At 45.2% G+C, this 27,518-nt stretch overlaps 1 protein-coding gene across 4 annotated transcripts in view; it reads right to left on the reverse strand.

Annotated features, from left to right (window-relative positions):
• The window catches only part of LOC126094707 (BTB/POZ domain-containing protein 2-like), an 82,899-nt gene that overhangs the window by 39,761 nt on the left and 15,620 nt on the right, over positions 1-27,518 (reverse strand). For all 4 annotated transcript variants that reach the window (XM_049909240.1, XM_049909238.1, XM_049909237.1 and 1 more), the window contains one exon: positions 20,957-21,116. In XM_049909240.1, the coding sequence (XP_049765197.1) occupies positions 20,957-21,116 (160 nt within the window). The remainder of the gene's footprint in view (positions 1-20,956; positions 21,117-27,518) is intronic.

A 27,518-nucleotide genomic window follows, 5' to 3' on the forward strand; every position in this document is an offset into this window, starting at 1 on the left:
GCGGGTTTTTACCAGGTCTGAGCACCGGAATAATGGTGCTCTCCCACCACTGTGATGGAAAGATGCCATCACACCAGATCCGGTTGAAGACGACAAGGAGATGTCACTTATAGTCAGATGAGAGATGTTTAATCATCTGACTGTGGATCCGATCTGGCCCAGGAGCTGTGTTGGGGCAATGCGCTGGGGCAATGTGCCAGGGCAATGAGGAGCTCTCACTCTGTAAATGGGGCATGTAGTGAACGACATCACTTTCCCTTCCAGCAACCGTTTGAGAGTGCAAAAGGCTGGGAGGTAATTCTTTGATGCAGAGGCTCGAGCATAGTGCTCAGCAATCGCGTTTTCATCGATAGATAACATGCCATTTATGTTAACACCGGGAACATCTGTTGGGGTCTGGTACCCGAAAACATTGCCAAGACTTGGGAAGGTGACGTATGGCACCCAATGGTCAAGACGTATCTCTACCAACACTCCTGCTTCCATCGTTTGATAAGATGGCGAACGCGGGCACAGAGCTGTTTAGAAGCTATGAGGTGTTCCAGGGAAGGGTGCCGCTCATGTCGCTGTAGAGCTCGCCAATGCTCCTTAATTGCTTCAGCCACTACGAGCGACCACCAAGGGACTGCCTTTCGCCATGGGCACCCTACAGAGCAAGGGATCTTATTTTCTGACACAGAAATGATAGTTGTTGTCATCTGCTCAAGCATCACATCGATGTTACCAGGTGCAAGAGATTCAATGGTGACAGCAGAGGTGATAGTTTCCCAGTCCGTCTCATTTAAAGCCCGTCTGGGCCGGTGCCCATGGGCATGACGCCGGGGCAGTGACAGGAAGATGGGGAAGTGATCACTACCACACAAGTTGTCATGTGCTCTCCAGCAGACAGATGGGAGAAGGCCAGGACTGCAAACAGAGAGATTAATGGCCAAATATGTGGCATGTGCCACACTGAAATTTGTGGGGGTACCTGTATTTACGAGGCAGAGATCGAGTTGTGACAGTAAATTTTTGACACATCTGCCTCTGCCACTAAGCACAGTGCCACCCCACAAGGCTTTATGAGTGTTAAAATCTCCCAAAAGTATGGAAGGTTTAGGGAGTTGACCAATCAATGCAGCTCCCGAGGTAGGTGGTGTGGGAGCAACAGGGAGGGAAGTCCCCCAGACCATCAAGGGGGCAGGTGTAGTCCTCTGGCTTGGAGAGTCAATGGGAATTCACAGAACAGATGGGGCTACAACTGTTCTCGTAGTGGCGGTGTATGAGGAGGTCACAGCCACAGGATGTAGACACTCAAATTCCCTCTTAGCCTCAGTGTAGGTCAGTTGGTCCAGGGTCTTGTATTCCATGATTTTCCTTTCGCGCTGTAAAATCCTGCAGTCTGGCAAGCAAGGGGAATGATGCTCTCTGCAGTTGACGCAGATGGGAGGTGGGGCACATGGACTACTGGGATGTGACGGATGACCACAATCTCGACAAGTGACGCTGCGAGTACTGCGGGAAGACATATGGCCAGCACTTAAAGCACTGCATAGGAAGAGGGATACATGGCTTTACATCACAGTGGTAGACCATCACCTTGACCTTCTCGGGCAATGTGTCACCCTCGAAGGCCAAGATGAAGGCACTGGTGGCAACCCATCGGACCCCGACGGATGCGCCGGACAAAATTAATGCCTCGTCACTCTAAGTTTACGCACAGCTCACTGTCAGAATGCAAAAGAAGGTCCCTGTGGAATATAATACCCTGGACCATATTAAAGCTTTTATGGGGCATGATGGTAACGTAAACATCCCCCAGCTTGACACAAGCAAGTAACGCCCGTGATTGGGCAGAGGATGCTGTTTTTATCAAGACTGGCCCTGACCACATATTGCACAAGCCCTCTACCCCCCCCCCCCCCAAACTTGTCTTCTACATGGTCTACAAAAAACTGTGGCTTCATCGAAACAAAAGAGTCCCCATTATTTCTCGTACATAAGAGGTACCGCGGTGAATAAGGTTCGCTGCCATGCTTAGCCTGGCGTTCCTCCCATTGGTGTGGCCTGGGAGGGGAATGATTTAGGGTCGTACTTCCTTGCATTGTACTGAGTCTTAGAACGCTTAGAGACTGCTGGTGTTTGATCACCAGCAAGTGATGATGTGGTGCGCATCATCCACCCTGATGTCACCCACTCTGACCAGGGGACCTCCCCACGGGTGCCACCCAGTTGCAGCAAAGGCCACCTGTCAGGATGGCCATTGCTGGCAGTCCCGATGCCCTAGGAGGACAGGCATCTACTCCTTGGCATACTTGGGGAGTTAACAGCGCAGGCATCAGCAGAGCACTCCCTTTGTTGTCAGAGGGCTACAACCAACAGGGTACATGGTGGTCCCACTACAACGGACTGGCTACCGTGCTGGATTTAGGTGCATCGTCGGCGCATAAAGCAACACTGCAGAGTGCATGGTGGAAAATGCACACAGGAAGGTGTGCTTGCCCAAGAGATGGAGAATGAGGGGACTGCAATGTGACTACGAGAAAGTGGGCTATAGATCTCAAGGCACTATGGACATGATGCACCATGTAAGGCGCCCTTCCCCAATTGGCTTGCTCTTTGGAAAAATTTTGATGAATGGAGTTCAAACCCTACAGGGGACCATCACATAAAGGCCGAAACATGTGAGACTCCTTTTAGTCGCCTCTTATGACAGGCAGGAATACCTCGGGCCTATTCTTACTCCCGGACCCACAGAAGTAATATGCTTATTACTGGTGGAAGTAAACCCGTGAGGATGGGGCGTGAGTCGTGCTTGGGTAGCTCAGTTGGTAGAGCACTTGCCCGTGAAAGGCAAAGGTCCCGAGTTCGAGTCTCGGTCTGGCACACAGTTTTAATCTGCCAGGAAGTTTCATATCAGCGCACACTCCGCTGCAGAGTGAAAATCTCATTCTGGGAATATGCTTATTGTTCTGGAGATGCCAGGGAGGGGGACTTCTTGAGGGAGACAAATCCTTGGCAGGTGTCAGAAGAGGGTTTCTTCTGAGGAGGAGCAGTTCCATGAGGGGAGGGAATGGGAACCACTCAGGGGGAGGAAAGGGAAGAGGTATGGGGTATAGGGTATAGGAGAGAGGACGACGACAACGACGACGACAATGTGGATGCAGTGTAGCAGCAGCCGCCGAGCCGAGAGGATGTGCAGCAGCAGCACTTGTGTGATAAACTGTAAATTAATTTAGTCTTTGGTTTTTGTTCATGTGCTTCTGCAAAGAAGTGACCTGTACATGTGTATTTTACTGTGTTAGAAAATTAACCATAGTTTTTGTTTCTGTGTAAGTCTTGTGAATATCCTTGTGCAGGGCGGCTTCGTAGTTTAAATTTTCCGTGTAGGGAAATTTATTTCTGTTTAATAGCTTGCAGTCTCAGAGAACAGTGAGAAATCTACACACCAACTTTTAGTGTTGCTTTATTCTCCTTTGGTATATTTTCAAAGTCAGTAGCACCATTTGAGACCTTATACCTATTTTACCATTTGAGACCTTATATCTATTTTATACACAGTACAATATGGCTAGGGACTGTGCTTGTTGTGAGCAGACACAGGAGGGTTGGCTGCTGTCCATAAACAGCTGGAAGCTGCATTGGCTACCATTGACAAGCTTCTAGTTAATGCTCGAAGTTGCAGTGACATCGGGGCGCCAGTGACAAAACCTGTGACACCTTTGGTGTCACTGGAATCCCCTGGTGACCCAGATGTCGCTGCGGCTCCCGATGCACAACATCTCACCGGCCTGTCCTCACTCCAGAGTGGGTGGCAGACAGTGGAGGGTTTGCGTGTCACTGAGCAGAAGGTGAAAGTGAGAATAGGCTGGCTCCCTACACTTAGCAACAAGTACAGGTGCTTCCCAGTGTTGTTGATAACTCTGAGCCAGCATGGGATGCCTCTCCTGTTGGATCAGCGGTCGATTTTCCTGCCATTCCAGACAAGTACAGAGGGTGGGTATGCTAGTCATTGGGAGCTACAATGTTAGGCAGGTGAAGGAGCACCACAGAGAGATAGCAGGCAAGGTGGGAAAGAATTCCAGTGTGCATTCAGTACGCTTGCCGGGAGGTCTCATCTGTGATGTGGAGGAGGCCCTGCTGGTGGCTATCAAGCACACTGGGTGCAACTGGCTGCATGTAGTTTCACATGTTGACAGGAATGATGCCTGCCACTTGAGTTCTGAGGCCATCCTCGGCTCCTTTTGGCAAATGGATGATTTGGTGAAGGCAACTAGCAACGCACATAGGGTGTAGGCTAAAATGCCTATTTGTAGCATCGTACCCAGGGTTGATTGTGGTCCGCTAGTTTGGAGCAGAGTGGAAGCTCTACACCAGAGGCTCACACGGCTCTGCGATTGTATCGGGTGCGAATTTCTCAACCTCCACTATCGGCTGCAGAATTTTAGGGTTCCCCTTAAAAGGTCAGGTGTGCACTACACGCAGGAAGTGGAGTACGTGTGGCATGCACTTGGACGGGAATGTTTATGGTAAGGACAGGTTAGTCGCCATAGGTGGCGGCGTGTTTATTGCAGTAAAAAATTAGACAAAATCTAGCGAGGTTATCATGGATTCCAAATGTGAATTAATCTGGGTGAATTTTATTATCATGGATGCTTTCACAGACCACCTGGGTTAGGATCTGTAGTGCTTCAGACAGAACTTTCAGAATATCATTAGTAATTTTCCTGGCCATGTAGTTGTAATAGGGAGTGACTTCAATTTGCCAGGTATAGATTGGGAGTATTATACGCCATCAAAACTGGTGCCAGAAACAGGGAATCGTGTGGCAATGTTCTGGATGTCTTGCCCGAAAATTAGCTTGAGCAGGTAGATAGAGAACCAACTCATGAGAGTAATGTCTTAGACCTCCAAGCGACAAAAAGACCTGAACTTATTGAATCACTTAACGTAGAGGAAGGTATCAGTGATCATATGGCTGTGACAGCATGTATGATGACAGGTCTTACAAGGAATGTTAAGAAATGTAGGAAAATACATTTGCTCAGCAAGGGTGACAGGATACAAATTTCAGAATCTATCAGCAGTCAGCACCAAATATTCAATGATGAGGATGAAGATGTGGAGAAGAAGTGGAAAAAATTCAAAGGCATCATTCAATATGCCCTCGACAACTATGTTCTGGGTAAGGTTTTAAGGAATGGGGAAGACCCACCATGGTTTAATAGCAATGTTAGAAAAGCACTACATAAACAAAGAGCCCTTCATTTCAGACTCAAGATAAGTAAAAACCTAGCTGACAAACAAAAGTTGAACGAAGCAAAAATGAGTGTAAGGAGAGAAGCACTCAATGATTTTGAAAGTAAGACGTTATCAACCAACCTGAGTAAAAACCATAAGAGATATTGTCGTACGTAAAATCAGTAAGTGGGTCAAAATCATCTATTCATTCTTTCAGCAAACACACTGGCACCAAAACGAAGGAGAGAAGGCCAAAATACTGAATTCGGTCTTCCGAAGTTGTTTCACTGCGGAAGATAGTAACACTGTCCCTCCCTTCAATCGTCGTGTGAACATCAAAATGGCAGATATTGAAATAACCAAATGCAGAATAGAAAAGCAGCTACAATTTCTTAGTAGTGGAAAGGCTTCAGGGACCAGATGAGATACCTATAAGATTCTATAAAGATTATGCAAAAGAACTTGCTCCCCTTCTAGCAGTAATTTATCATAGATCGCTTGAGCAACGAATGGTACCTAATGACTGGAAAAAAGCACAGGTCATTCCCATTTTTAAGAAAGGCCATAAGTCAGATCCACACAATTGTAGACCTACATCGTTGATGTCAATCTGTTGTAGAATTATGGAACATGTTTTATGTTCAAGAATTGGGACATTCTTGGAAAATGAACATCTCCTCTATAAAAATCAACATGGATTCTACAAACAGAGATCCTGCGAAACTAAGCTTGCTATATTCCTCCATTAGATCCACAGTGCAGTGGACAATGGTGCTCAGGTTTTCCATGTTCCTCGATTTCAAGTAAGGCATCTGACAATGTCCCACATTGCCGTTTCGTTTAATGGGGAGTGGGGGGGGGGGGGGGGGGGGACGAGCTTACAGAGTATCGGAGCAGACCTGCGACTGGATTCAAGACTTTCTTGCAGATAGAACTCAACATGCCGCTCTTAATGGAACTAAATTGACAGATGTAAAGGTAGTATCTGGAGTACCACAAGGAAGTTTGATAGGACCACTGCTGTTTACAATATATATAAATGATCTAAATGATCTAGTAGAAAGTGTCAGATGCTCTTTAAGGCTATTCACAGATGATGTAGTTGTTTATACCAAAGTAGCAATGCCAGAAGATAGTAAGAATTTGCAGAACAACCTGCAGAGAATTGATGAATGGTGCAGTCTCTAGCAGTTGACCCCGAATGTAAATAAATGTAACATATTGCGCATACATAGGAAAAGACAAACACTTGGAGACAGCACCTGCTGTAAAATATCTAGGCATAACTATCCAGAGCGACCTTAAGTGGAATGACAATATAAAACAGATAGTGGGAAAAGCAGACACCACACTCAGATTCATCATAAGAATGTAAATCATCCATGAAAGAAGTGACTTATAAGGCACTTTCCCACCAGATTCTTGAGTATTTTTCATCTATGTGGGATCCCTATCACATAGGACTGATAGAGGAGATAGAGAAGATCCAACAAAGAGTGGTGTGTCTCGTCACGGGATCGTTTAACTGACAAGAGAGTGTTACAGAGATGCTAAACAAACTCCACTAGCAGAAATTACCAGAGAGGTGATGTACATCACGGAGAGATTTATTATTGAAATTTCCAGACAGCACTTTTCAGGAGGAGTCATACAACATATTACTTACCCCCACACACATCTTGCATATTGACCACAAGGAGAAAATTCGAGAAATGCAGAGGCTTACTGACAATCATTCTTTCCATGCACTATTTGCGAGTGGAACAGGGTTGGAGGGATCAGATAGTGGTATCGAAAGTTCGCTCCGCCACACACCATTAGGTGGCTTGCGGAGTATGATGTAGATGTAGATGCAACAAAAGAGAAGGGTGACATTAAAGACACCGGGTCAGAGTAAGGTGGACAGTCAAGAGTTTTCTATTTTGAACCTTCCTTTCCATTTCACTGCTCAGGCAATCCAGAGAGTGAGGAGAGTAAAAGTCAGATCAGTTCATGCATTTGGATGGTGGGGTGTGAGGCTCTCCATGTGGAGAGTGCGCCCACAATTGCCTCATCACATTGTGAATACGTGTGACCAAAACAGAGATGCTGGTACCAGCATATTGAGGTGGATAAAGGGTTTCACGTCACAATGGTAAACCATAAACTCTATTTCTTTCGGATGGTATCCCCCTCAAAAGCCAGAATGAAAGTGTCAGTATCAACACAATTGTCCCTTAGAACCTCTGGACTCGCCAGATGAAATGAATGTCGTGCAATGCCAGATTGGTCCTTGGTTCCTAACCAGACTGAAGGACGAGATCCGCATGGAAGATAATAACCTGGATCATATTTAAGGACTAATGAGGAGTGATGACCACCAGGATGTCGTAAGTGCCCACAAACACAAAGAGAGGCTGACTGACTGGCAGAACCTCATTTAATCAGTAGGGAACCACATCGCATCTTACTGAGTGAGTCTACTTCACCAAACTTATCTTCTGTGTGTTCAACAAAAAAGAGGAGTTCAATAGTGGTGAAAGTTTCCCCATCTGTCCTGCAACAAACCAGGTAAGGGGAAAAGGATTTCACCCCGATCTGGCAGACCTGGTCTTCCTCCTAGGGGATGGCCAGTGATGAGAAGGCAGAGGAACCAAGAGTAGGGCCAGGCAGAGAACTGTTCCTTTCTGATGAGATGGTACGAGACAAGTGGGCAGAAGTGTGGAGCTTAACATGCTACATGTGCAGAGCATCTGGCCTGGTACAACCCACTCTGATCAAGAGTCACCCCATGGGTGCCACCCAGTCGCAGCCAGGGCTACATGGCATCGTGGTACTTGCCTGGCTGGGGGAGCAACCCACACTGGAGTTGCTAGGGATCGAGTTCTTCCCCAAGTGGCTCACACTATCAAAACAGTTTAGAAAGAGAGGGGGGGGGGGGGGGGGGGGGTCAAACACCAAGGGCAACCTGAAAAAGACAAAACAAAAAAATAAAAGGGAGAGTGAATAAGCAAGACAAGAGCATAAAGGAATGACTAGGTTGTCATACAGGGAAACACCAAGGGAGATAGAGGGGGTGGAAGGGGAGGAGCTAGGATGGAAAGCAGTGGACATCGGGATGGGAAAGCAGCCTGGGAGAGAAGAGAGGTTGCAACAACTCAGAACCCCTTGTGCACTACACACATAGCCACAAAAGAGCTTATGGGACGATGGGACGGGGACGGGAGGAGGGAGGGTAGACGGCAGAGGGAGTGGAGGAGGTGAGGCATATCACGTTCACAAGATTGGAGGCAGACCCAGGACTTTCCAGAAGCTTTCTGCACCATGAAAATGAGCATAAGGAGAGCAACAAGACGTCTGTTCAATGACTTTGAAAGGGTTTTGGTCTTACATAAAACCAGTAAATGGTTCTAAATGATCTATTGAGTTCCTCAGTGACCATAAAGGCACCAAAATGGAAGATAACAGAGGTAAGACCGGATACGGAATTTGATCATCCATAGTTGTTTCACCGTGGAAGATCGTAATAGGGTCCATCCTTTCAATCATCAGACAAATGTCAAAATGGCAGATACTGAGATAACCGAACACAGAATAGTAAAACAACTACAATCGGTCAGTAGTAGCAAGGCATCAGGGTTAGATGAGATACCTGCAAGATCCTACAAAGATTATGTGAAAGAACATGCTCCTCTTACAGCAGCAGTTTATCATAGAACAGGGGAGAAATGAAGGGAACCTAGAGACTGAAAAAAATAGCACAGGTCATTCTTTTTTCTTCAAGAAGGGTCGTAGGACAGATTGCGTAATTACAGGCGTATATCGACATCAATCAGCTGTAAAATTATGGAACCAGTTTTGTGCTCAAGAATTATTACGTTTTTAGAGAACAAAAATCTCCTCTATAAAAATCAACATGAATTCTCCAAAAATATATCATGAAAAACTCAGCTCATTCTGTTCTTCCATAAGATGATTAATGTTGTAGACAATAATGCTCATGTTCCTTGACTTTGGGAAGGCATCTGACACTGTCCGGCACTGCTGTTTTATGAAAAAGAGAAAGAGAGAGAGAGAGAGAGAGAGAGAGAGAGAGAGAGAGAGAGAGAGATGGACAGGTAATTTCCAGAGTACCCTAAGGAACTATGACAGGACTGTTACTGTTTACAATTTACATAAATAAACTAGCAGGAAGCGTCAGAAGCTCTTTAAGGCTGCTTGCAGATGATTCAGTTGTCTATAAGAAAGTAGCTTTGCCAGAGGACAGTATCAATTTACAGAATGACCAACAGAGGATTGATGAACTGTGCAGATTCTGGCAGTTAACCCTGAAATGAAATAAATGTAACATATTGAGCATACATAGGAAAAGAAATCCCCTACTGCACAACTACTGATGGCAAATTGCTCGAAACAGTATCTATCATAAAATATCTAGAAGTAACTATCCAGAGTGACCTTAAGTGGAATGAGCATGTGAAACAAATAGTAAGGAAAGCAAATGTAAGACAGAGCCTCATAGGAAGAATCTTCAAGAAATGCAACTCAGCCACCAAAGCTTACCTGGCACTTGTTCGACCGATTCGTGAGTGTTATTCATCAATCTGGGACTCGTACCAGGTAGGAGTGATAGAAGAGAGAAACTAAGATACCATGAAGAGTAGCACGCTACATCACAGAATCATTCAGTCGGCACAGAGATGCTCAACAAACTCCAGTCACATATGCTAAAAGAGAGCATTATCCAATGCAGAGGGGTTTATTATCGAAATTTCAAAACTCTGGAAAGAGTCGGACAACATATTACTTCCTCCCACTTACATCTCACAAAATGTGATGAGAAAATTTGAGATATTAGAGCAAACACAGGGTCTTACGAACAATCAATCTTCCCACATGCCACTCACAAGCTGAACAAGAAAGGGAGGAATCACTTAGTGGTATCAGAAGTACCCCCGCCACACACTGTCAGCTGGCTTGTGGAGTACTAATGTAGTGTTAGACAGAGCATTAAAAACTTACACTTAGAAAGGTGTTCCATATCCCCAAATGCATCACAAACACAACAATGCAAGGATGTACGCAATGACCTTCAATACTGCAACCAAGATCCACAAGGTTTCATATCCAAACTCTTGAATGGCAATGAGACTTGGCCCCACTACTATGAGCCAGAGAGCAAAGGCCAATGAATGCACTGTAGGCGTACAGCCAGGATCAGCTGAAGTAGTTCTGTACAGCACCTTCAGTAGGAAAACACATAGCCACAGCCTTTTGGAACAAGGATGGAAACAGGGACCACTATTAACAGAATGGTGTAAGTTGAGACTCTTCGGAGGCTGCATTGTGCAGTTCAAAAGTAACTGCCAAGGAAATGAATGAAAGAAGTGCTCCTGCAACAAGATAATGCTCTTCCCCATACAAGTTGGAGAACAATGGCTGCCACTACAAACAGTGGCTTCCCCATACTGCCACATTCGTCGTATTCTCCTGAGTTGGCCCTTTCTGTCTGTCACTACTGATTGTAGCTATGAGGAAAATTGGAACAGACATAATTTCACAGATGTCCTGGAACAGCGAGTAGCTGTCCTGTGGTGGGTATGATGTACTCCGAAAAACTGGTTAGAAGAGGGTCAACAGAGGTTACGAGATTGTTAGCACAATTGTCTGAAACTTAATGGAGACTGTGCTGACAAAGAGCATGTATCTGCCAAGGGATACAGGATCTTAATGACAGAGAGAGAGAGAGAGAGAGAGAGAGAGAGAGAGAGAGACCGGCCTTTAAATAGAATACCATGATAATATTTTGAAAGAAGTGTACCGTGCAAAGCTTCAAAGGAAGACATCAGAATATTTTGGAGAATGTAATACTAGCAAAAAAAAAAATTCACAAATATTAAAAATTTCACAAGCCAAGAACTTTCAATGGTCAGGAGAAATTTATCTGGACACCATACACAACTGCACTCTACTTGCTGGAATGAAAAACAGAAGATTTATCCTTTTTTAGCCTTTTTTTTTAACTTTATCTCCATATTTACAGCACTCACTCAATGTTTTTACTCATAATCAAATACTGTGTCCCAGACTTCAGAATATGCTCAGTGTCATAGATCATTGTTCACTCTACCACAGGGGAGGCAACTGACCAAATTCAATCATATGGCACATATTTAGTTATTATTATGAAATGCAGAAACATGTAATGGGGAGTATTACTTTCAACCTAGATTGCTGAAAGAAAGTGCACTGACCACAACTACGCGCATAAAAATAAAATGATAAAATTTAACATTTGTTTTCGCATTATTGCTGGTCTTCAATCCAGAGACTTATCTGATGCATCACTCCATCCTACTCTATCCTGTGCAAGCTTCTTCATCTTCGAGTAACTACTGCAAACTACATCCTTCTTAATCTGCTTTGTGTATTAATCTCTTGGTCTCCCTCTACGATTTTTACCCTCCAGACTTCCCTTCAGTACTAAATTGGTGATCCCCTGATGCCTCAGAAAGTGCCCTATCAACCGATCTCTTCTTCTAGTCAAGTTGTGCCACAAATTCCTCTTCTCCCCAATTCTATTCAGTACCTCCTCATTAGCTTCATGATCTACCCATCTTCTTAGCACCACATTTCAAAAGCTTCAATGCTCTTTGTGTGTAAACTATTTATTGTCCATGTTTCACTTCCATACATGGCACACTCCAAATACATTCAGGAAAGACTTCTTGACCTTTAAATCTATACACAATGTTAACAAATCTCTCTTCAGAAACGCTTTCCTTGCCATAGCCAGCCTACATTTTATACCCTCTCTACTTCAACCATCATGAGTTATTTTGTTCCCCAAATAGCAAAACTCACTTACTACTTTAAGTGTTTCATTTCCTATGTAATACCCTCAGCATCACCTGATTCAATTTGACTACATTCAATTATCCTCGTTTTATCCTTGTTCATGTTCATCTTGTAGCCTCCTTTTGGGACACTGTTCATTCCGTTCAACTGCTCTTCCATGTCCTTTCCTCTCTTTGACAGAATTACAATGTCATCAGCAAACCTCGAAGTTTTTATTTCTTCTCCTTGGATTTTAATTCCTTCCCCAAATTTTAGTTTTGTTTTCTTTACTGCTTGCTCAATATACAGATTGAATAGTATCGGGGATAGGCTACAATCCTGTCTCACTCCCTTCTCAACCACTGCTTCCCTTTCATGCACCTCGACTCTTGTAACTACCATTTGGTTTCTGTACAAATTGAAAATAGCCTCTCACTCCCTGTATTTTACCCCTGCCACCTTCAGAATTTGAAACAGAATATTCCAGTCAACATTGTCAAAAGCTTTCTCTAAGTCTACAAATGCTAGAAACATAGGTTTGCCTTTCCTTCATCTATTTTCGAAGATAAGTCATAAGGTCATTATTGCCTCACATGTTTCAATATTTCTACAGAGTCCAAATAGATCTTCCCCGAGGTCGGCTTCCACCAGTTTTTCCATTCCTCTGTAAAGAATTCGTGTTAGTATTTTGCAGCCGTGGCTTATTAAACTGATAGCTCGGTAATTTTCACATCTGTCAACACCTGCTTTCTTTGGGATTGGAATTATTATATTTTTCTTGAAGTCTAAGGGTATTTCGCCTGTCTACATACATCTTGCTCACTAGATGGTAAAGTTTTGTTAGGCCTGGCTCTCCCAAGGCTGTCAGTAGGTTGGTTGGTTGTTGGGATGTTTAAGGGGGACTAAACAGCTAAGGTCATCAGTCCCCCATTCCAAAAACAGGCGAGATGTAAATTTGCGGTGCAGGTAAAACCCCAAGGGGAAGAAGACTCCCCCCCAAGGCACTGAAAGAACACAAATGCGGCAACGAACACTACAGACAAAAAGAGTACAGATGAACACCAGACAGAAAGAAACAGAAGAAAAGAAGATGGCCGGAGACTGCTTGACTGACCACGAGAACAAAAAAAGGGAAAGAGTCAACCATCTGACTACACACTAAAATCTGCAACCAAATATGAGAGACTTGAGGACAAGAGACACAGAAAGGGAAAGGTGCAGGACCTCCCTAAATGGAACTATAAAAAGGATTACCACGGATAAAATTTAAAATGTCATCAGCCATGGAGGCATCGTCGCATAAAACCAAAGGCAAAGTGCCCGGGAGATTAAAAGACTGCCGGAGGGTGCGCAGTCGGGGACACTCCAACAAAATGTGGGCGACCGTCAGCCGGGACCCACACCGACACAGGGGGGGATCCTCCTGACGCAAAAGATGGCTGTGCGTCAGGTAGGTATGGCCGATGCGGAGCCGACACAGGATGACAGAGTCCCTGCGAGAAGCCCGCAGGGAGGACCGCCACACATCGGTCGTCTCCTTAACAGCCCGCAGTTTATTCGGGGATGTCAGGCCACGCCACTCATCAGCCCACATCCCAAGCACCTTACGGCGCAACACCAACTGCTGATCACGAGCCGGGAGGCCGATCTCCAAAGCTGGGGCGTCGATCGCCCCTTTGGCCAGCCTGTCAACACGTTCGTTCCCCGGGATGCCAACGTGCCCTGGTGTCTAAACAAAGACCACCGAACGACCAGAGCGGGTAATGGCGGAAACAGACTCCAGAATAGAGGATACCAGAGGAGAAGAGGTATAGCAGCGGTCGATGGCCTGGAGGCTGCTCAGGGAGTCACTGCAGATGATGATGGATGTACCTGAGCAGGAACGCATATGCTCAAGAGCGCACAATATGGCCACCAGCTCTGCAGTAAAGATACTGCAGCCAGCCGGCAAGGAGCGCTGTTCAACATGGGCAGCGTGAGCAAAAGCGTAGGCAGTGCGACCATCAACCAGGGAACCATCAGTGTAGACAGTCTCACAGCCTGAAAATGAGGCGAGGAGCGCAAGAAAACAGCGACGGAGGGCCACAGGTGGAACCGAGTCCTTGGGTCCCTGTGCCTAGTCCAGACGGACAGATGGCCGGGGCAAACACCAGGGAGGCATAGGTGCACGGACCCGGAAGGGAGGCAGAAGAGGGAATGACCCCAGTTCCGACAGCAGGGACTGGACGCGGACAGCTATGGAAAGCCCAGACCGAGGTCGCCATTCGGGCAGATGGAGGACCATGGCAGGGAAAAGCAGGAGATGATTGGGATGGCCCGGCGTGCAATGCACGTGGACAGCATAGTCGGTGAGCAGTCGATGGTGGCGAATCCGCAGCGGGGGAACCCCAGCCTCCACCAGTAGACTATCCACGGGGCTCGTAAGGAAAGCACCAGTTGCAAGCCGAACCCCACAGTGGTGTATGGGGTCTAACAACGTCAACACTGAGGGTGATGCAGACCCATAGGCCAGGCTCCCATAATCAAACCTGGACTGCACAAGGGCTCTGTACAATCGCAACAGCTTGCAGCAATCTGCACACCAAGACATGTGGCTCAGGCAGTGGAGGGCGTTGAGGTGCCGCCAGCACTTTTGCTTCAGCTGAGTAATATGAGGAACCCATGTGAGCCGTGCATCAAAGACGAGTCCTAAGAAGCGGCAAGTGTCCACCACTTCAAGCAGGTGGCCGTCGAGGTAAAGTTCAGGATGAGGGTGGACCGTCCGACGCCTGCAGAAGTGCATAACTCGAGTCTTGGCTGCAGAGAACTGAAAACCACGAGTCAGAGCCCATGATGCTGCCTTGCGAACGGCTACTTGCAGCCTGTGTTCGGCGACTCCCGTAGTCGTGGAGCTAAAGGAGATGCAGAAGTCGTAGGCATACAAAGGAGACACCGACGACCCCATGGCTGCAGCCAGACCATTAATGGCCACTAGACATAAGGAGACGCTCAACACCGAGCCCTGCGGGACCCCATTTTCCTGTGTATAAAATGAACTAGAGGCGGCACCGACTTGCACCCGGAAAGAGCGGCACAATAGAAAGGTTTGAAGAAAAGCCGGGAGCCGACCACGAAGACCTCACTCATGCAACATAGCAAGGATGTGATGCCTCCATGTGGTGTCATACGCCTTCCGCAGATCAAAAAATACAGCAACGAGATGCTGACGTCGGGCAAAGGCTGTACGAATAGCAGATTCCAGCCGCAGCAGACCGGCCCCGACGGAAGCCACCCTGGGATGGAGCGAGGAGACCGTGCGACTCAAGGACCCAACACAAACGCCGCCCCACCATACGTTCGAGCAATTTGCACAAAATGTTGGTGAGGGTAATGCGACGATAGCTGTCCACCGCCAGTGGGTCCGCACCGGGCTTCAAGATGGGGACAATAAGACCCTCTCGCCATTGCGACGGGAACACGACCTCGCTCCAAATGCGGTTAAAGATGGTGAGGATGTGTCTCTGGCAGTCCCTGGAGAGATGCTTCAGCATCTGCGCGTGGATGCAGTCTGGTCCTGGTGCTGTATCAGGGCAGTCGGTGAGGGCAGCGAGGAATTCCCTCTCGCTGAAAGGAGCATTGTATTTTTCAGAACGACGCGTGTGAAATGATAACAGCGTCTGCTCGGCTCGCTCCTTTAGAGAGCGAAAGACGGGGGGATAAGTTGCAGTCGCAGAGCTCTTAGCAAAGTGCGCAGTGAGGTGTTCAGCAATGGCGGCAGCGTCCGTGCAGACAGCGCCATCCAAGGAGATCCCAGGGACACCCATAGGGGTCTGGTATCCATAAATCCGCTGGATCCGGGACCACACGAGCGAGGGGGAGACACGGGAGCCCAAGGATGAGACATACCTCTCCCAGCACTCCTGCTTACGCCGTGCAATAAGACGACGGGCCAAGGCATGGAGCCTCTTAAATGCGATGAGGGTCTCTAGAGACGGGTGCCGCCTATGATGCTGGAGAGCCCGCCTACGGTCGCGAATAGCCTCAGCAATCTCCGGCGACCACCAGGGTACAGCCTTCCTCCGAGGGAGTCCAGAAGAGCAGGGGATGGCAGCCTCGGCCGCCGAAATGATTGACGTGGTTAAGACACGAACCACCTTGTCAATGTCACCCTGTGGGGGAGACTCAATGGTTGCAGCGGAAGTAAAAGCCGGCCAGTCAGCCCTGTGGAGAGCCCAGCGGGGCAGGCGCCCAGAAGAATGACACTGGGGCAGTGACAAATAGGTGGGAAAATGGTCACTACCACACAGGTCAGGATGCACTCTCCAGTGGAGGGATGGGACAAGTCCGGGGCTGCAAAGAGAGAGATCGATGGCCGAGAACGAGCCATGGGCCACACTGAAATGCGTGAGAGCACCGGTGCTCAAGAGGCTAAGGCCGAGCTGAGCCAACACATGCTCCATGGCACGACCGTGGTCATCGGAGACAGTCCCACCCCATAGAGGGTTGCAGGCATTGAAATCGCCCAGAAGCAGCAATGGTGACAGGAGTTGAGCCAGCAGCGCAGCCAAGACATGTCGGGGGAGCTCCCCATCCGGAGGAATGTAAACAGAGCAAACAGTAATAGCCGCCAAGAGCTTAACCCTGGCAGCGACTGCCTCTAAAGGCATCAGAAGGGGTACTGGCGAGCTACAGACAGAGTGGTGAACAAAGAGACAAACCCCACCTGACGCACACTGACAGGCAGCGTGGTTCTTATAGTATCCCCGATAACCGCGAAGGGCGGGGGTCCGCATTGCTGGAAACCAAGTTTCCTGCAGAGCAATGCAGAGAACAGGGGAAACACTCAGAAGCATCCGGAGCTCAGGCAAGTGGCGGAAATAACCGCCGCAGTTCCACTGGAGAATGGAAGCAGTAAGGGACTGGGAGGGCGTGAAGGCAACTAAGAGGCAGACGGTGCCTCAGAGCCTACTGCCGCCACTGGGGGAGAGTCAGCTGTGTCCGTAGGAAAGGCCCCCAAGGGTTTAGTGAGGGCGAGATCCGCGGCAGAGGCGAGGATTTCCACCTCATCCCCGGAGCCAGGACTATGTACAGCAGGCGGTACTGAAACCGCTGGAACATCCTTCTTCTTGGACACGTTCCGTTCCTTCTTCTCGCGTCTGCCCTTAGGGTGAGAGGGCTGAAAGAGCTTCTCTGAAGGAGCGTCGGAGGCGGACGACGACGCAGAAGCCCTACAACCAGCAGGTGGCGGAACTTTCAGCCACTGGCTGACATCCGGTTGGGTAGGCGAAGAAACGGAGGAAGGGAGAGCCCCGAGGGACCCCTTCCGCAAGAGAGGAACCGGCAGAGGCAACGCCGGCGGAGAGGGAGGGGGAGGGATCGAGCCCCTCGGTTGTGGAGCAGATGTCACTCTTGAAGTAAGCGTGGGGGGAGCGACACAAGAGGGTTTGTCCCCAACTGCTAAGGGGGCAACAGAGGAAGGCTTGCCCCCAGACACGAGGGGGGCAGACAGAGAAGCATGGCCCCGAGGGCCCACTGAAGGCGGCACAGATGAGGCGACAACCGCCGCTCGCGAGGGCGAAGATAACGTGGCTGCAGCATAAGATGTTCGAAGGGAAGCAGGAGACAGCCTTTCAAATTTCAGTTTTGCCTCTCGATAAGTAAGCTGATCCAGGGTCCTAAATTCCATTATCTTCCGCTCCTTATGAAGAACGGGGCAATCCGGCGAGCATGGAGAGTGGTGCTCCCTACAGTTGACACATACAGGCAGAGGCGCACATGGAGAATTGGGATGAGAGAGGCGTCCGCAATCTTGACATGTGGCGCTGGATGGGCAACGGGAGAACATGTGCCCAAACTTCCAGCACTGGAAGCACCGCATCACGGGAGGTACGTATGGCTTGACGTCACAACGGTAAACCATTAGCTTGACCTTCTCGGGCAAGACATCACCCTCGAAGGCCAAGATAAAGGCACCGGTGGCCACCCTGTTAGTCTTGGGTCCTCTATGTACACGACGGACAAAAAGTACACTACGTCGTTCCAAGTCAGCAATCAGCTCGTCGTCGGATTGTAATAAGAGGTCACGATGGTAAATAATCCCCTGGACCATATTTAAGCTACTGTGGGGAGTGACAGTAACAGGGACGTCACCCAGCTTGTCACACAAGAGCAACGCTCGTGACTGGGTTGGGGAGGACGTCTTGAGGAGGATGGACCCATTCCTCATTTTAGACAACCCCGCCACTTCCACAAACTTATCCTCCAGGTGTTCCACAAAAAACAGAGGCTTCGTCATAAGAAAGGAGTCACCATCAGTCCTGCTGCAGACAAGGTATTGTGGTACGTAAGGCTCCCGCTTGGCACTAGATCTGCGTCCCTCCCATGGCGCAGCCAACGAGGGGAACGACTGAGGGTCATATTGCGCAGCATCAAAGTCAACTCTGCCTCGCTTAGAGACGCCAGTGGCTGTGTGACCACTAGCTTGGTGTGATTTATTGCGCTTCATTGCGCCACATCTGCCCAGATGCCACCTACTCTGAACGAGGGCTCTCCCCAAGGGCGCCACCCAGCCAAAGCAATGGGTACCTGGCCAATATCCCGTTGCCCGGAGTCCCCATGCCCCAGACAAGATGGGCACTACTCCTTGGCATGCATGGGGAGGAAACAGCTCCGGCATCTGTAGTGCGATCCCTGCGTGGTCAGGGGGCTACCACCAAGAGGGTACATGACGACCCCACCACAACGGACTGGCTACCGCTCTGGATTTTAGGTGTTGAAAGGGTCCACAGTTGTCGGGGGCACTAAGAAGGGGATTGTGCACAAGACGAGAAGGAGGCAACCCAGAAGACGTTGGGTGTAAATCCCGCCACACGACAATAGGTAGCATGCAAGACGGTGGTGCATGATGGACCAATAGGAAAACACCACGTAAGGCGTCCTTCCCCAAATGGCACGCACTAACAATGGAAATTTGGAAAAATGGAGGTCAAACCCAAGAGGGGACCATCACATTAAAGCCGAAATGTTGGAGACTCCTTTTAGTCGCCTCTTACGACAGGCAGGAATACCGCGGGCCTATTCTTACCCCCCGAACCCGCAGGGGGAGCTGTCAGTAGTTCTAATGGAATGTTGTCTACTCCCGAGGCCTTGTTTCAGCTTAGGTGTTTCAGTTCTGTCAAATTCTTCACACAGTATCATACCTCTCATTTCATCTTCATCTACACCCTCTTTCATTTCCACAATATTGTCCTTGTATAGACCCTCTATATACTTCTTCCACCTTTCTGCTTTCCCTTCTTTGCTTAGAATGGGGTTTCCATCTGAGTGGTTCTCTTTTCTCCAAAGGTCTCTTAATTTTCCTATAGGCACTATCTATCTTACCCCTAGTGATATGTGTATCTACATCCTTACATTTGTCCTCCACCCATACCTGCTTAGCCATTTTGCACTTCCTGTTGATCCTGGTTTTGAGGCGTTTGTTTCCTTTTTGTCTGCTTCATTTACTACACTTTTATATTTATTCCTTTTATCAATTAAATTCAATATCTCTTCTGTTACCTAAGGATTTCAACTAGCCCTCACCTTTTTACCGACTTGATCCTCCGCTGGCTTCACTATTTCATCTCTCAAAGCTATCTATTTTCTTCTACTGTCTTTCTTTCCCTAATGCTCTCACTGAAACTCTCTACAACCTCTGGTTCTTTCAGTTTATCCAGGTCCCATCTCTTTAAATTCCTACCTTTTTGCACTTTCTTCAGTTTTAATCTACAGTGAATAACCAAAAAATTGTGGTCAGAGTCCACATCTGCCCCTGAAAACGTCTTGCAATTTAAAACATGTTTCCTAAATCTCTGTCTTACCATTATATAATCTATCTGAAACTTTCCAGTGTCTCCAGGCCTCTTCCACACATACAACCTTCTTTCATGATTCTTAAACCAAGTGTTATCTATGATTAGATTATGCTCTGTCCAAAATTCTAACAGGCAGTCCTCTTTTATTCCTTATCCCCAGTCCGTATTTACCAATTACTTTTTTTTAGCTTCCTTTTTCTAATATCGAATTCCAGTCCCCCACGACTATTAAATTTTTGTCTCCCTTAACTATCTGAATAATTCCTTTTTTCACATCATGGGTGTGGGCTCGTGTCTATCTTGACTACAATAATGCTTTCACTATGCTATATGTAGTAGCTTACCCACTTTCCTATTTTTTCTTATTCATTATTAAACCAACTCCTGCATTGTCCCTATTTGATTTTGTATCTATAATCCTGTATTCACCTGACCAGAAATCTTGTTCCTCCTGCCACTGAACTTCACTAATTCCCACTATATCTAACTTCAACCTATCCATTTCCCTTTTTAAATTTTCTAACCTACCTGCCCAATTGAGGGATCTGACATTCCACGTTCTGATGCATAGAACACCAGTTTTCTTTCTCCTGATAACGTCCTCCTGAGTAGTCCCTGTCTGGAGATCCGAATGGGGGACTATTTTACCTCCAGAATATTTTACTCAAGAGGACACCGTCATCACTTAACGATACAGTCAAGCTGCATACCCTCAGGAAAAATTATAGCTGCAGTTTCCCCTTGCTTTCAGCCATTCGCAATAGCACTACAGCAAGGCCGTTTTGGTTGATGTTACAAGGCAAGATCAATCATCCAGACTGTTAACCCTGCAACTACTGAAAAGGCTGCTGGCCCTCTTCAGGTACCTCATGTTTGTTTGGCCCCTCAAAAGATACACCTCAATTGTGGTTGCGCCTATGGTACGGCTATCTGTATTGCTGAGGCATGCAAGCCTCCCCACCAACGGCAAGGTCAATGGTTCATGGGGGGTTTTCACATTATTTAGCAGGTAATGAGCCCGAAGTTAAACAAATAGCCTATGAAATGAATCAGGGCATAACAGAACAAAATTAAACTACTCCACTTACCTCTCTGTCAGTAAGCAATCCTGACTGTGCAGCCCCAATGGCAAACTCTTCCACTGTCATAAGAGGAAAGCGTACCAATGACAGAGCACGGCCAAGTACAGATCGTTGATTTTCTGGGGTGATAGGCAGCTGTTGTCTTGCACATTCACATTCAGACCACCTGTCACATTTTAAGTAACGGTTAATTTCGAACTTGGAGAGTAGAATTATAAGCATCTACATTACGACACATTACATATAAAGGTTAGCAACACCGAGTACATAAACTGTAAATATATAAACAATGTATCCCCCCTCCCTCCACCACGCATCTTAGGGGTATACTATCTTTTATGGAAATGAAGCTTCAATGAAAACATCACAACATATTGTAACTCCTATTACAGAAAGTAAATGAAACCTTCGAACATGTAATATGATTAGCAACATGTAACAAATTAATACTGAATATAAAAGGAAAAAAACAAAATTTGCACTTCAGCATAATGAGAGAAAAACAACTGTCACATTAAGCATATATGAAAAAATTATAAACTGTTTAACAAACTTGAAGTTTCAGGCACGAGCTTATCAACTAACATGTGATGAGAATACAAAGATACTGGCAAAAAGAACATCATCAGCATGTTATGCTCTCACGGTCTTAGAACCCGTTTGCAACAGCCAATATCTTGTAACATACTAAGCCTATGTACACTCAACCCTCAGTTATGGGATTCTTTTTTGGAGATCAAAGGCACGAAACATGGACACAGTTTTAGAACTGCGTAAAAGAACCATATGAATAATAACTAGAAGTTGTACTTGGACTCACTGTAAATAGCTGTTTAAAAAATTGGGCAGACTTGTTGCACCAAGTTATTGCACCCTCCAGTCTGTGGTACACAGCAGAAAAAATCTTACCAATTATTTAACTAATAGTTCTATATATAATGATGGAACAAGAGACAGTGTGGACTTACCTAGGAAAAAAAAAAAAAACTCTAAACAGCATTTTCTACCGTAGAACAAAATTATGAACAAACATCCAAAGGGAATGAAAAATATACATCTGTTAAAAAAAGGGAGCTAAAACATTCTTCATAACCAATGCACACTACACAATTGAAGTTTACTTAGAGGTTTCAGAGAAAGCAGTAAACTGTCATCATGTATTGAAATGCGACAGGGTACTGTAATTATGCCCTTTCATTACTAATCCCTGTATCATTGTGAAATGATGACTGGATGAGTGAAGGCAGATAAATACATAAATAATTAATTAAATTCCTTTGTATGTTTTTGGTTAACCAGCACAGTACAGAGGTCCCCTTGCAGGGCCATAGAACCTTAACACTTTGGTACTTACTTTTGCTGTAATTTGCAAACATTCTTAGTGTATTATAATAAATCAGCACAATGAAACAAAGCATAATGAAAACAAATCACAAGGGTTATGCTGATGGTTGTAATTATTGTCTGCAGAGTGATCTGACAATGGCAAACAAAACTGAAGCTGTGACCATCTCATTCTCTGGTTGGTCATTGTTACAGTAACTCTTTTGTTAACAACTACCTGTCAATCACCGTGTTATTCTGATCCATGTATGTGCCTGTTCATTTGCATTTTCATACAATTTAGTACTCTGTGTTATTCCTCCAGACCAGTGCACAAATATTATAGCTCAACTGAATCATTACAAAGGCTATTTAGTTACATCACCTCTCTCTCTTCAATTGCATGTTATAACAAGACCACTGGGTGCATTACAATGCCGCCACCACCTCTCTCAACTACATTAATTAAAAGATTCATATTCCCATGACTGATAATTTAATAAAGTAGATAATGACAGGTTTGACTAAAAACAAATATCTTTATGTGCGATGATTTAGGACCTTCACAATGTGGCACATGAAAACTGTATGCCAAGTTGGCATTCCATCCAGATTACAGCCTTTTTCAGCCAGTGTACTAAGAATTACTTCAATTCTGTTGTGCATAAGCTGGAAACCCCTTCATAATTTCCCTTCAAGGTGCTAGTCTCATGGCACTATGGAAGAGTCTCTACAGAATTCATGAAGAGAAGTTCAAGTGTTCAAGTGTGCTGCTACAACAGAACAATAAATATATGTGTACTTTACATGGGAGAATGCTGTTAAGCTTCAACAAGTTGGAGACATTGTGCTACTAAGGAAAATGCGCTCTCTCTCTCTCTCTCTCTCTCTCTCTCTCTCTCCCTCCCTCCTCTCTCTCTCTCTTCTCCCACCCCGAAGGATCAGCCCACAGACACCTTGACCAGACGACTCATATTAGGTGCTGCACACAAAGCGGCAACACGAGGGTGCCTGTTTCATGTGATGAGTGTTCCCGGTGGCAAACCGGCAGTGCAGGCTTCATTCTTGTGCAACAGCTGTGCTAGGTGAAGGGTCATCTCACAGACTGGGGAAGTTACCTGTCATTATAGGATGACATAGCACGTGATCTTGGACTTGTATTCTGCAATTAATGTTCTCTGTTGCTTGTGTAGTGCTGTGCTCAGCTCACTTCTGTATTGTTGTTAATAGAGAACTGCAGTTACTACAAAAAATACACCTAAAATAATTCTGTAAACTACTGTATGCCAGGATAGAAGTTGGTAATAATGACGTTATTGATGTTGGCTGCCATGACCACCAATCATTGTCACTCTGCTGTCACTATCACACCTGCAAACGAAATCACCATTTCCAATGCAACTGATGACTATCTTCCAACTGCACCATTACCAGATGATACCACCAGAGCAACATGACAATGTTTTATTAAGTTTCAGCTCTAGCACCACCTACAGCATCCACAACATCCCTCTTCCACACACCAACTCTTTAGTTTACAGCTGAAGGCAGAGACACCAAGGGAAACAATAGGAAAGGAAGGGAACACAATGTAAAATAGTGGGTTTGGTAGGGGCAGGAGGACACGACAGCACAAGACTACGGAGACAGCAGAAAGGAAAGTATTACCATTTAAAGGAGTGAAGAGGGAGGTACGTCTTACATCCAACTCCAGCCCTGTCACCATGCCTCCCAAGTCACTTGATTAACCCAGTCACACTATTCCCTCTGAAGTCTTTCTTGTCCTCTGTTCCACCTTTCTCCTCCAACCTTCCAAACTCATTCCTCTACTTCAAGTTCCATACCCAACTTCCCCCGCATTTTGTGACTGGGTAGAAACACCAATGTCCCATTCTAGTCTCATTCCTTGCTGACACTGCCTCCCCGGCATCATACTTCAATTCCCTCCATCCCTTCCACATTCCTTGTTCCACTCTCTCACTCCACACATCAGTGACATACTTTGCAGGTTTATATACTAAATGAGCACTTGCATGAAACACTGTTCACATAAATAACTGAACTGCCATAAGCAAATAACTGCAAGGGTATAATAGTTATATTAATCATTAAAAGTGCACAGATGTGCAGACAAATACTTTCATACAAGATACCGAAATGTTTAAATTTATATTCAATGTTAACCTATTCCTTTTTTAAAAGCTTTTCTTGCAACTAAATGTCTGCATTTTAAATCTTCTCTACTTCAGCTACTGTCAATTATTTTGCTCCCTAATAGCAAAACTCATCTACTAATTTAAGTGTTGCATCCCGATATAATTCACTTAGGATTTCAAAATTAATCTGACTACATTTCATTACTCGCAGTTTAGACCTCCATGTCTTCATAAAATACATGATTAGTTTCCCCTTGCTTTCAGCAGCATCACAGTTCCTATTGAACAACACAAATATTATAAGTACAGATCACAGATATCAAAATGCACAGTCTAATTTAATTGGATACATAAAAATATCTACTCACCAAATGGCGGCAGGACAAAACACACATAAAAAAGGTTTTACTTATGCAAGGTTTTGGAGCCAGTGGCCCTCCTTCCGGCAGAATAGTTGAAGGGGAAGGAAGAAGGGTGAAGGGAAAGAACTGCAGAGTTTTTGGAAAAGGGGTAGAGTTCAGAAAAATCACCCAGAACCCCAGGTCATGGGAGACTTACCGGACGGGAGAAGAAGGAAAGACTAATTGTTGGAGATAAGACTTTCCTTCTCATCCCATGCGGTAAAGTCTCCCATGATCCGGGGTTTGGGGTGACTTTTCCAAACTCTACACCTTTTCTTAAACCTCTCCTGTTCCTTTCTCTTCACCCCTCTTCAACCCTTATGCTGGAAGAAGGAGCCACTGGCTCAAAAACCTTGTGTAAGTAAAATATTTTTGTGTGTGTGATGTCCTACCACCACTTGGTGAGTAGGTTTTTTTATCTATCCAATTATACTGTCAAAAATTGATTATTTTCATTGTTATAATATGCACAGTCTGCCACTTCAGTTGTGGAACCTGACATTTGGGGTTTATGAGTTGGATCTTCCGCTCATCAACACAAAGCAGAGAGAGATTTTCACAAGCATCAATTCATTAGTTCAGTACTGGTTTACATAAAAGTTCTTTATAAACAAATTAAGACATTAGAGAAAAGAGCCAAATAAAGCTGTGTGTGTCACAAATAATAACAAAATAGTAAAACAAACTAAAATCTCAATAATCATTGAGTACATGGAGTCAGTATTTGAAGTCTCTTGGGAATAATTTTTGACCCATCCCAAGTAGGACAATAACTGATGATCACTGGAGCACTAATCCCATGATGAGTAATTTCTGTTCAGTAGATAAGAGGTGTTTGAACTATACTACGATAATCTGATCTTGACATTTTTAGACAAAAAACAACAAGTGAAGAGTTTCATTCATTTTTCAAAGTGTTCCATGTGTAATGGGACATGCTCCTCTAGCATTACTTTTCCTCAACAGTAGTTGTCGATATCAGTGTTACTTTTCAAATTTTGGACAGATCAATATATAATTTTACACATCTACATCCATACTCCGCAAGCCACCTGACGGCTAAAACTTATGAAAAGGAATTACTTTATAAAATATTTTAGTTTCAATGTTGTAATTGATAAGTACTAGTTCTGAATGTACAGTTCAATTTTTTTTTAAATATCTGGAATTACAAATTATTTGCACACTTAAATCTTCTATTACACAATCATGTACTGTTAACTATGCTTATTTCTGGATTCATTTATGAAATAATAATTGAAATTAATAATATAATGAAAACTAGTAGGAATTCATTTGTTAAGAAAAATTGTAAATCCTCTGGAATATTGACATTTCTGTGAAGTGTGAGAGTCTTAAGCTTGCCTCTGATGTGATCAGATGTACTTTTGTGTAATAGATGTGAAGAATGTAATTTCAGCTTAGTTAATGTGAAAAAATCAAAATACTGTAAGATATACTAAAATGTGAGAAAATCAATGGAAAATCTACATAAAAAATTTCACAACAACAATCTTCCAATTTATTTAGTTCAAACCAACCATGAGGACCTGATGTTAGATTTTCAGCTTCAAGAATCAGACCCCTAGGTCAACCAAACAAGCTAAATTAACTTGAAAGTTTACTGTAGTCTTGACTCCTCTCAAATCTTCATAAAAGACTTTGCTTATTAATGACTCGGACTGGGCATTGCTTAATGTGGACAATAGCAGGAAGAAGGAAGGAAGGAAGATGGGAGATTACACCTGTTACAATAGTCTCATAGAGAAGTGTATTTTGACATACCATCCTTCTGAAAATACAATAAATGAAGAAATATGTCCATGGATGACCATGCAAGATTTTGTGAAAAGACCACATAAACATGATAAGGCTGCACACTGTACTGGACTAAGTAGTGACTATGTAATAAATTTTGAGGCACGAGTCAAAGGAGGTTCTCAAACAATGCCTGATAAATTGTTGTGAGGCTGGTATCTGCCCATAAACTGCTGAACAGTCATACCAATTCTTCATACTGATTCTTCAGCTTCTCCCTGCATATTTTTTGATCAAACAGTCCACAAGTGTACTGCCAATCTATAGTGCTCAGTGGGGACAATATTTATGCAATCAGACATCAACATGTACACTGATGAACTGAGCTCATGTGGGCACACGGCAGACTTAGAACCCCTCCATCCACAAGCCATTCCCTACAAAATCCAAACCTGAGGACACAAATCAGCAGCTGCAGAGATGATGATGTCTGTCTCTCTGTAGTAGTATAGGTGCATTTACTCTGTGTTCTGGGGAGGAGACTTCCCAGCCATCGCAGATATCACCAGTGTAGCTGAGAAGATTGCAGCACAATTACCACCTAAAGCTGCTAAAGAAGTGTGTTGTGAAACTTGTCATGTTCTGATGAGAACTAAGCCTACAAAGTCAAACATTACTACAGAAAGAGGGACCCGAGTTTGTTGTCAGAACTGTTGACAAAGACAATGCTACTGATGTTCTCTCCCACAAGGACTACGCTGAGAGGATCCAGTGCCTGCTAAATGACTCTTACAGGAAGATAAGTGCTGACACCACCAAGAAGATGGAGAACAGGACGTGACCACGTCTCATGAACTTGGATTTATCAGAGAAGATCGTCAAGCAATTGTTACCCAAAGAAGCCATTCCACCATGATTTTATGGACTCCC

This window comes from Schistocerca cancellata, chromosome 8, assembly GCF_023864275.1.
Source record: "Schistocerca cancellata isolate TAMUIC-IGC-003103 chromosome 8, iqSchCanc2.1, whole genome shotgun sequence".
NCBI lineage: Eukaryota > Metazoa > Arthropoda > Insecta > Orthoptera > Acrididae > Schistocerca > Schistocerca cancellata.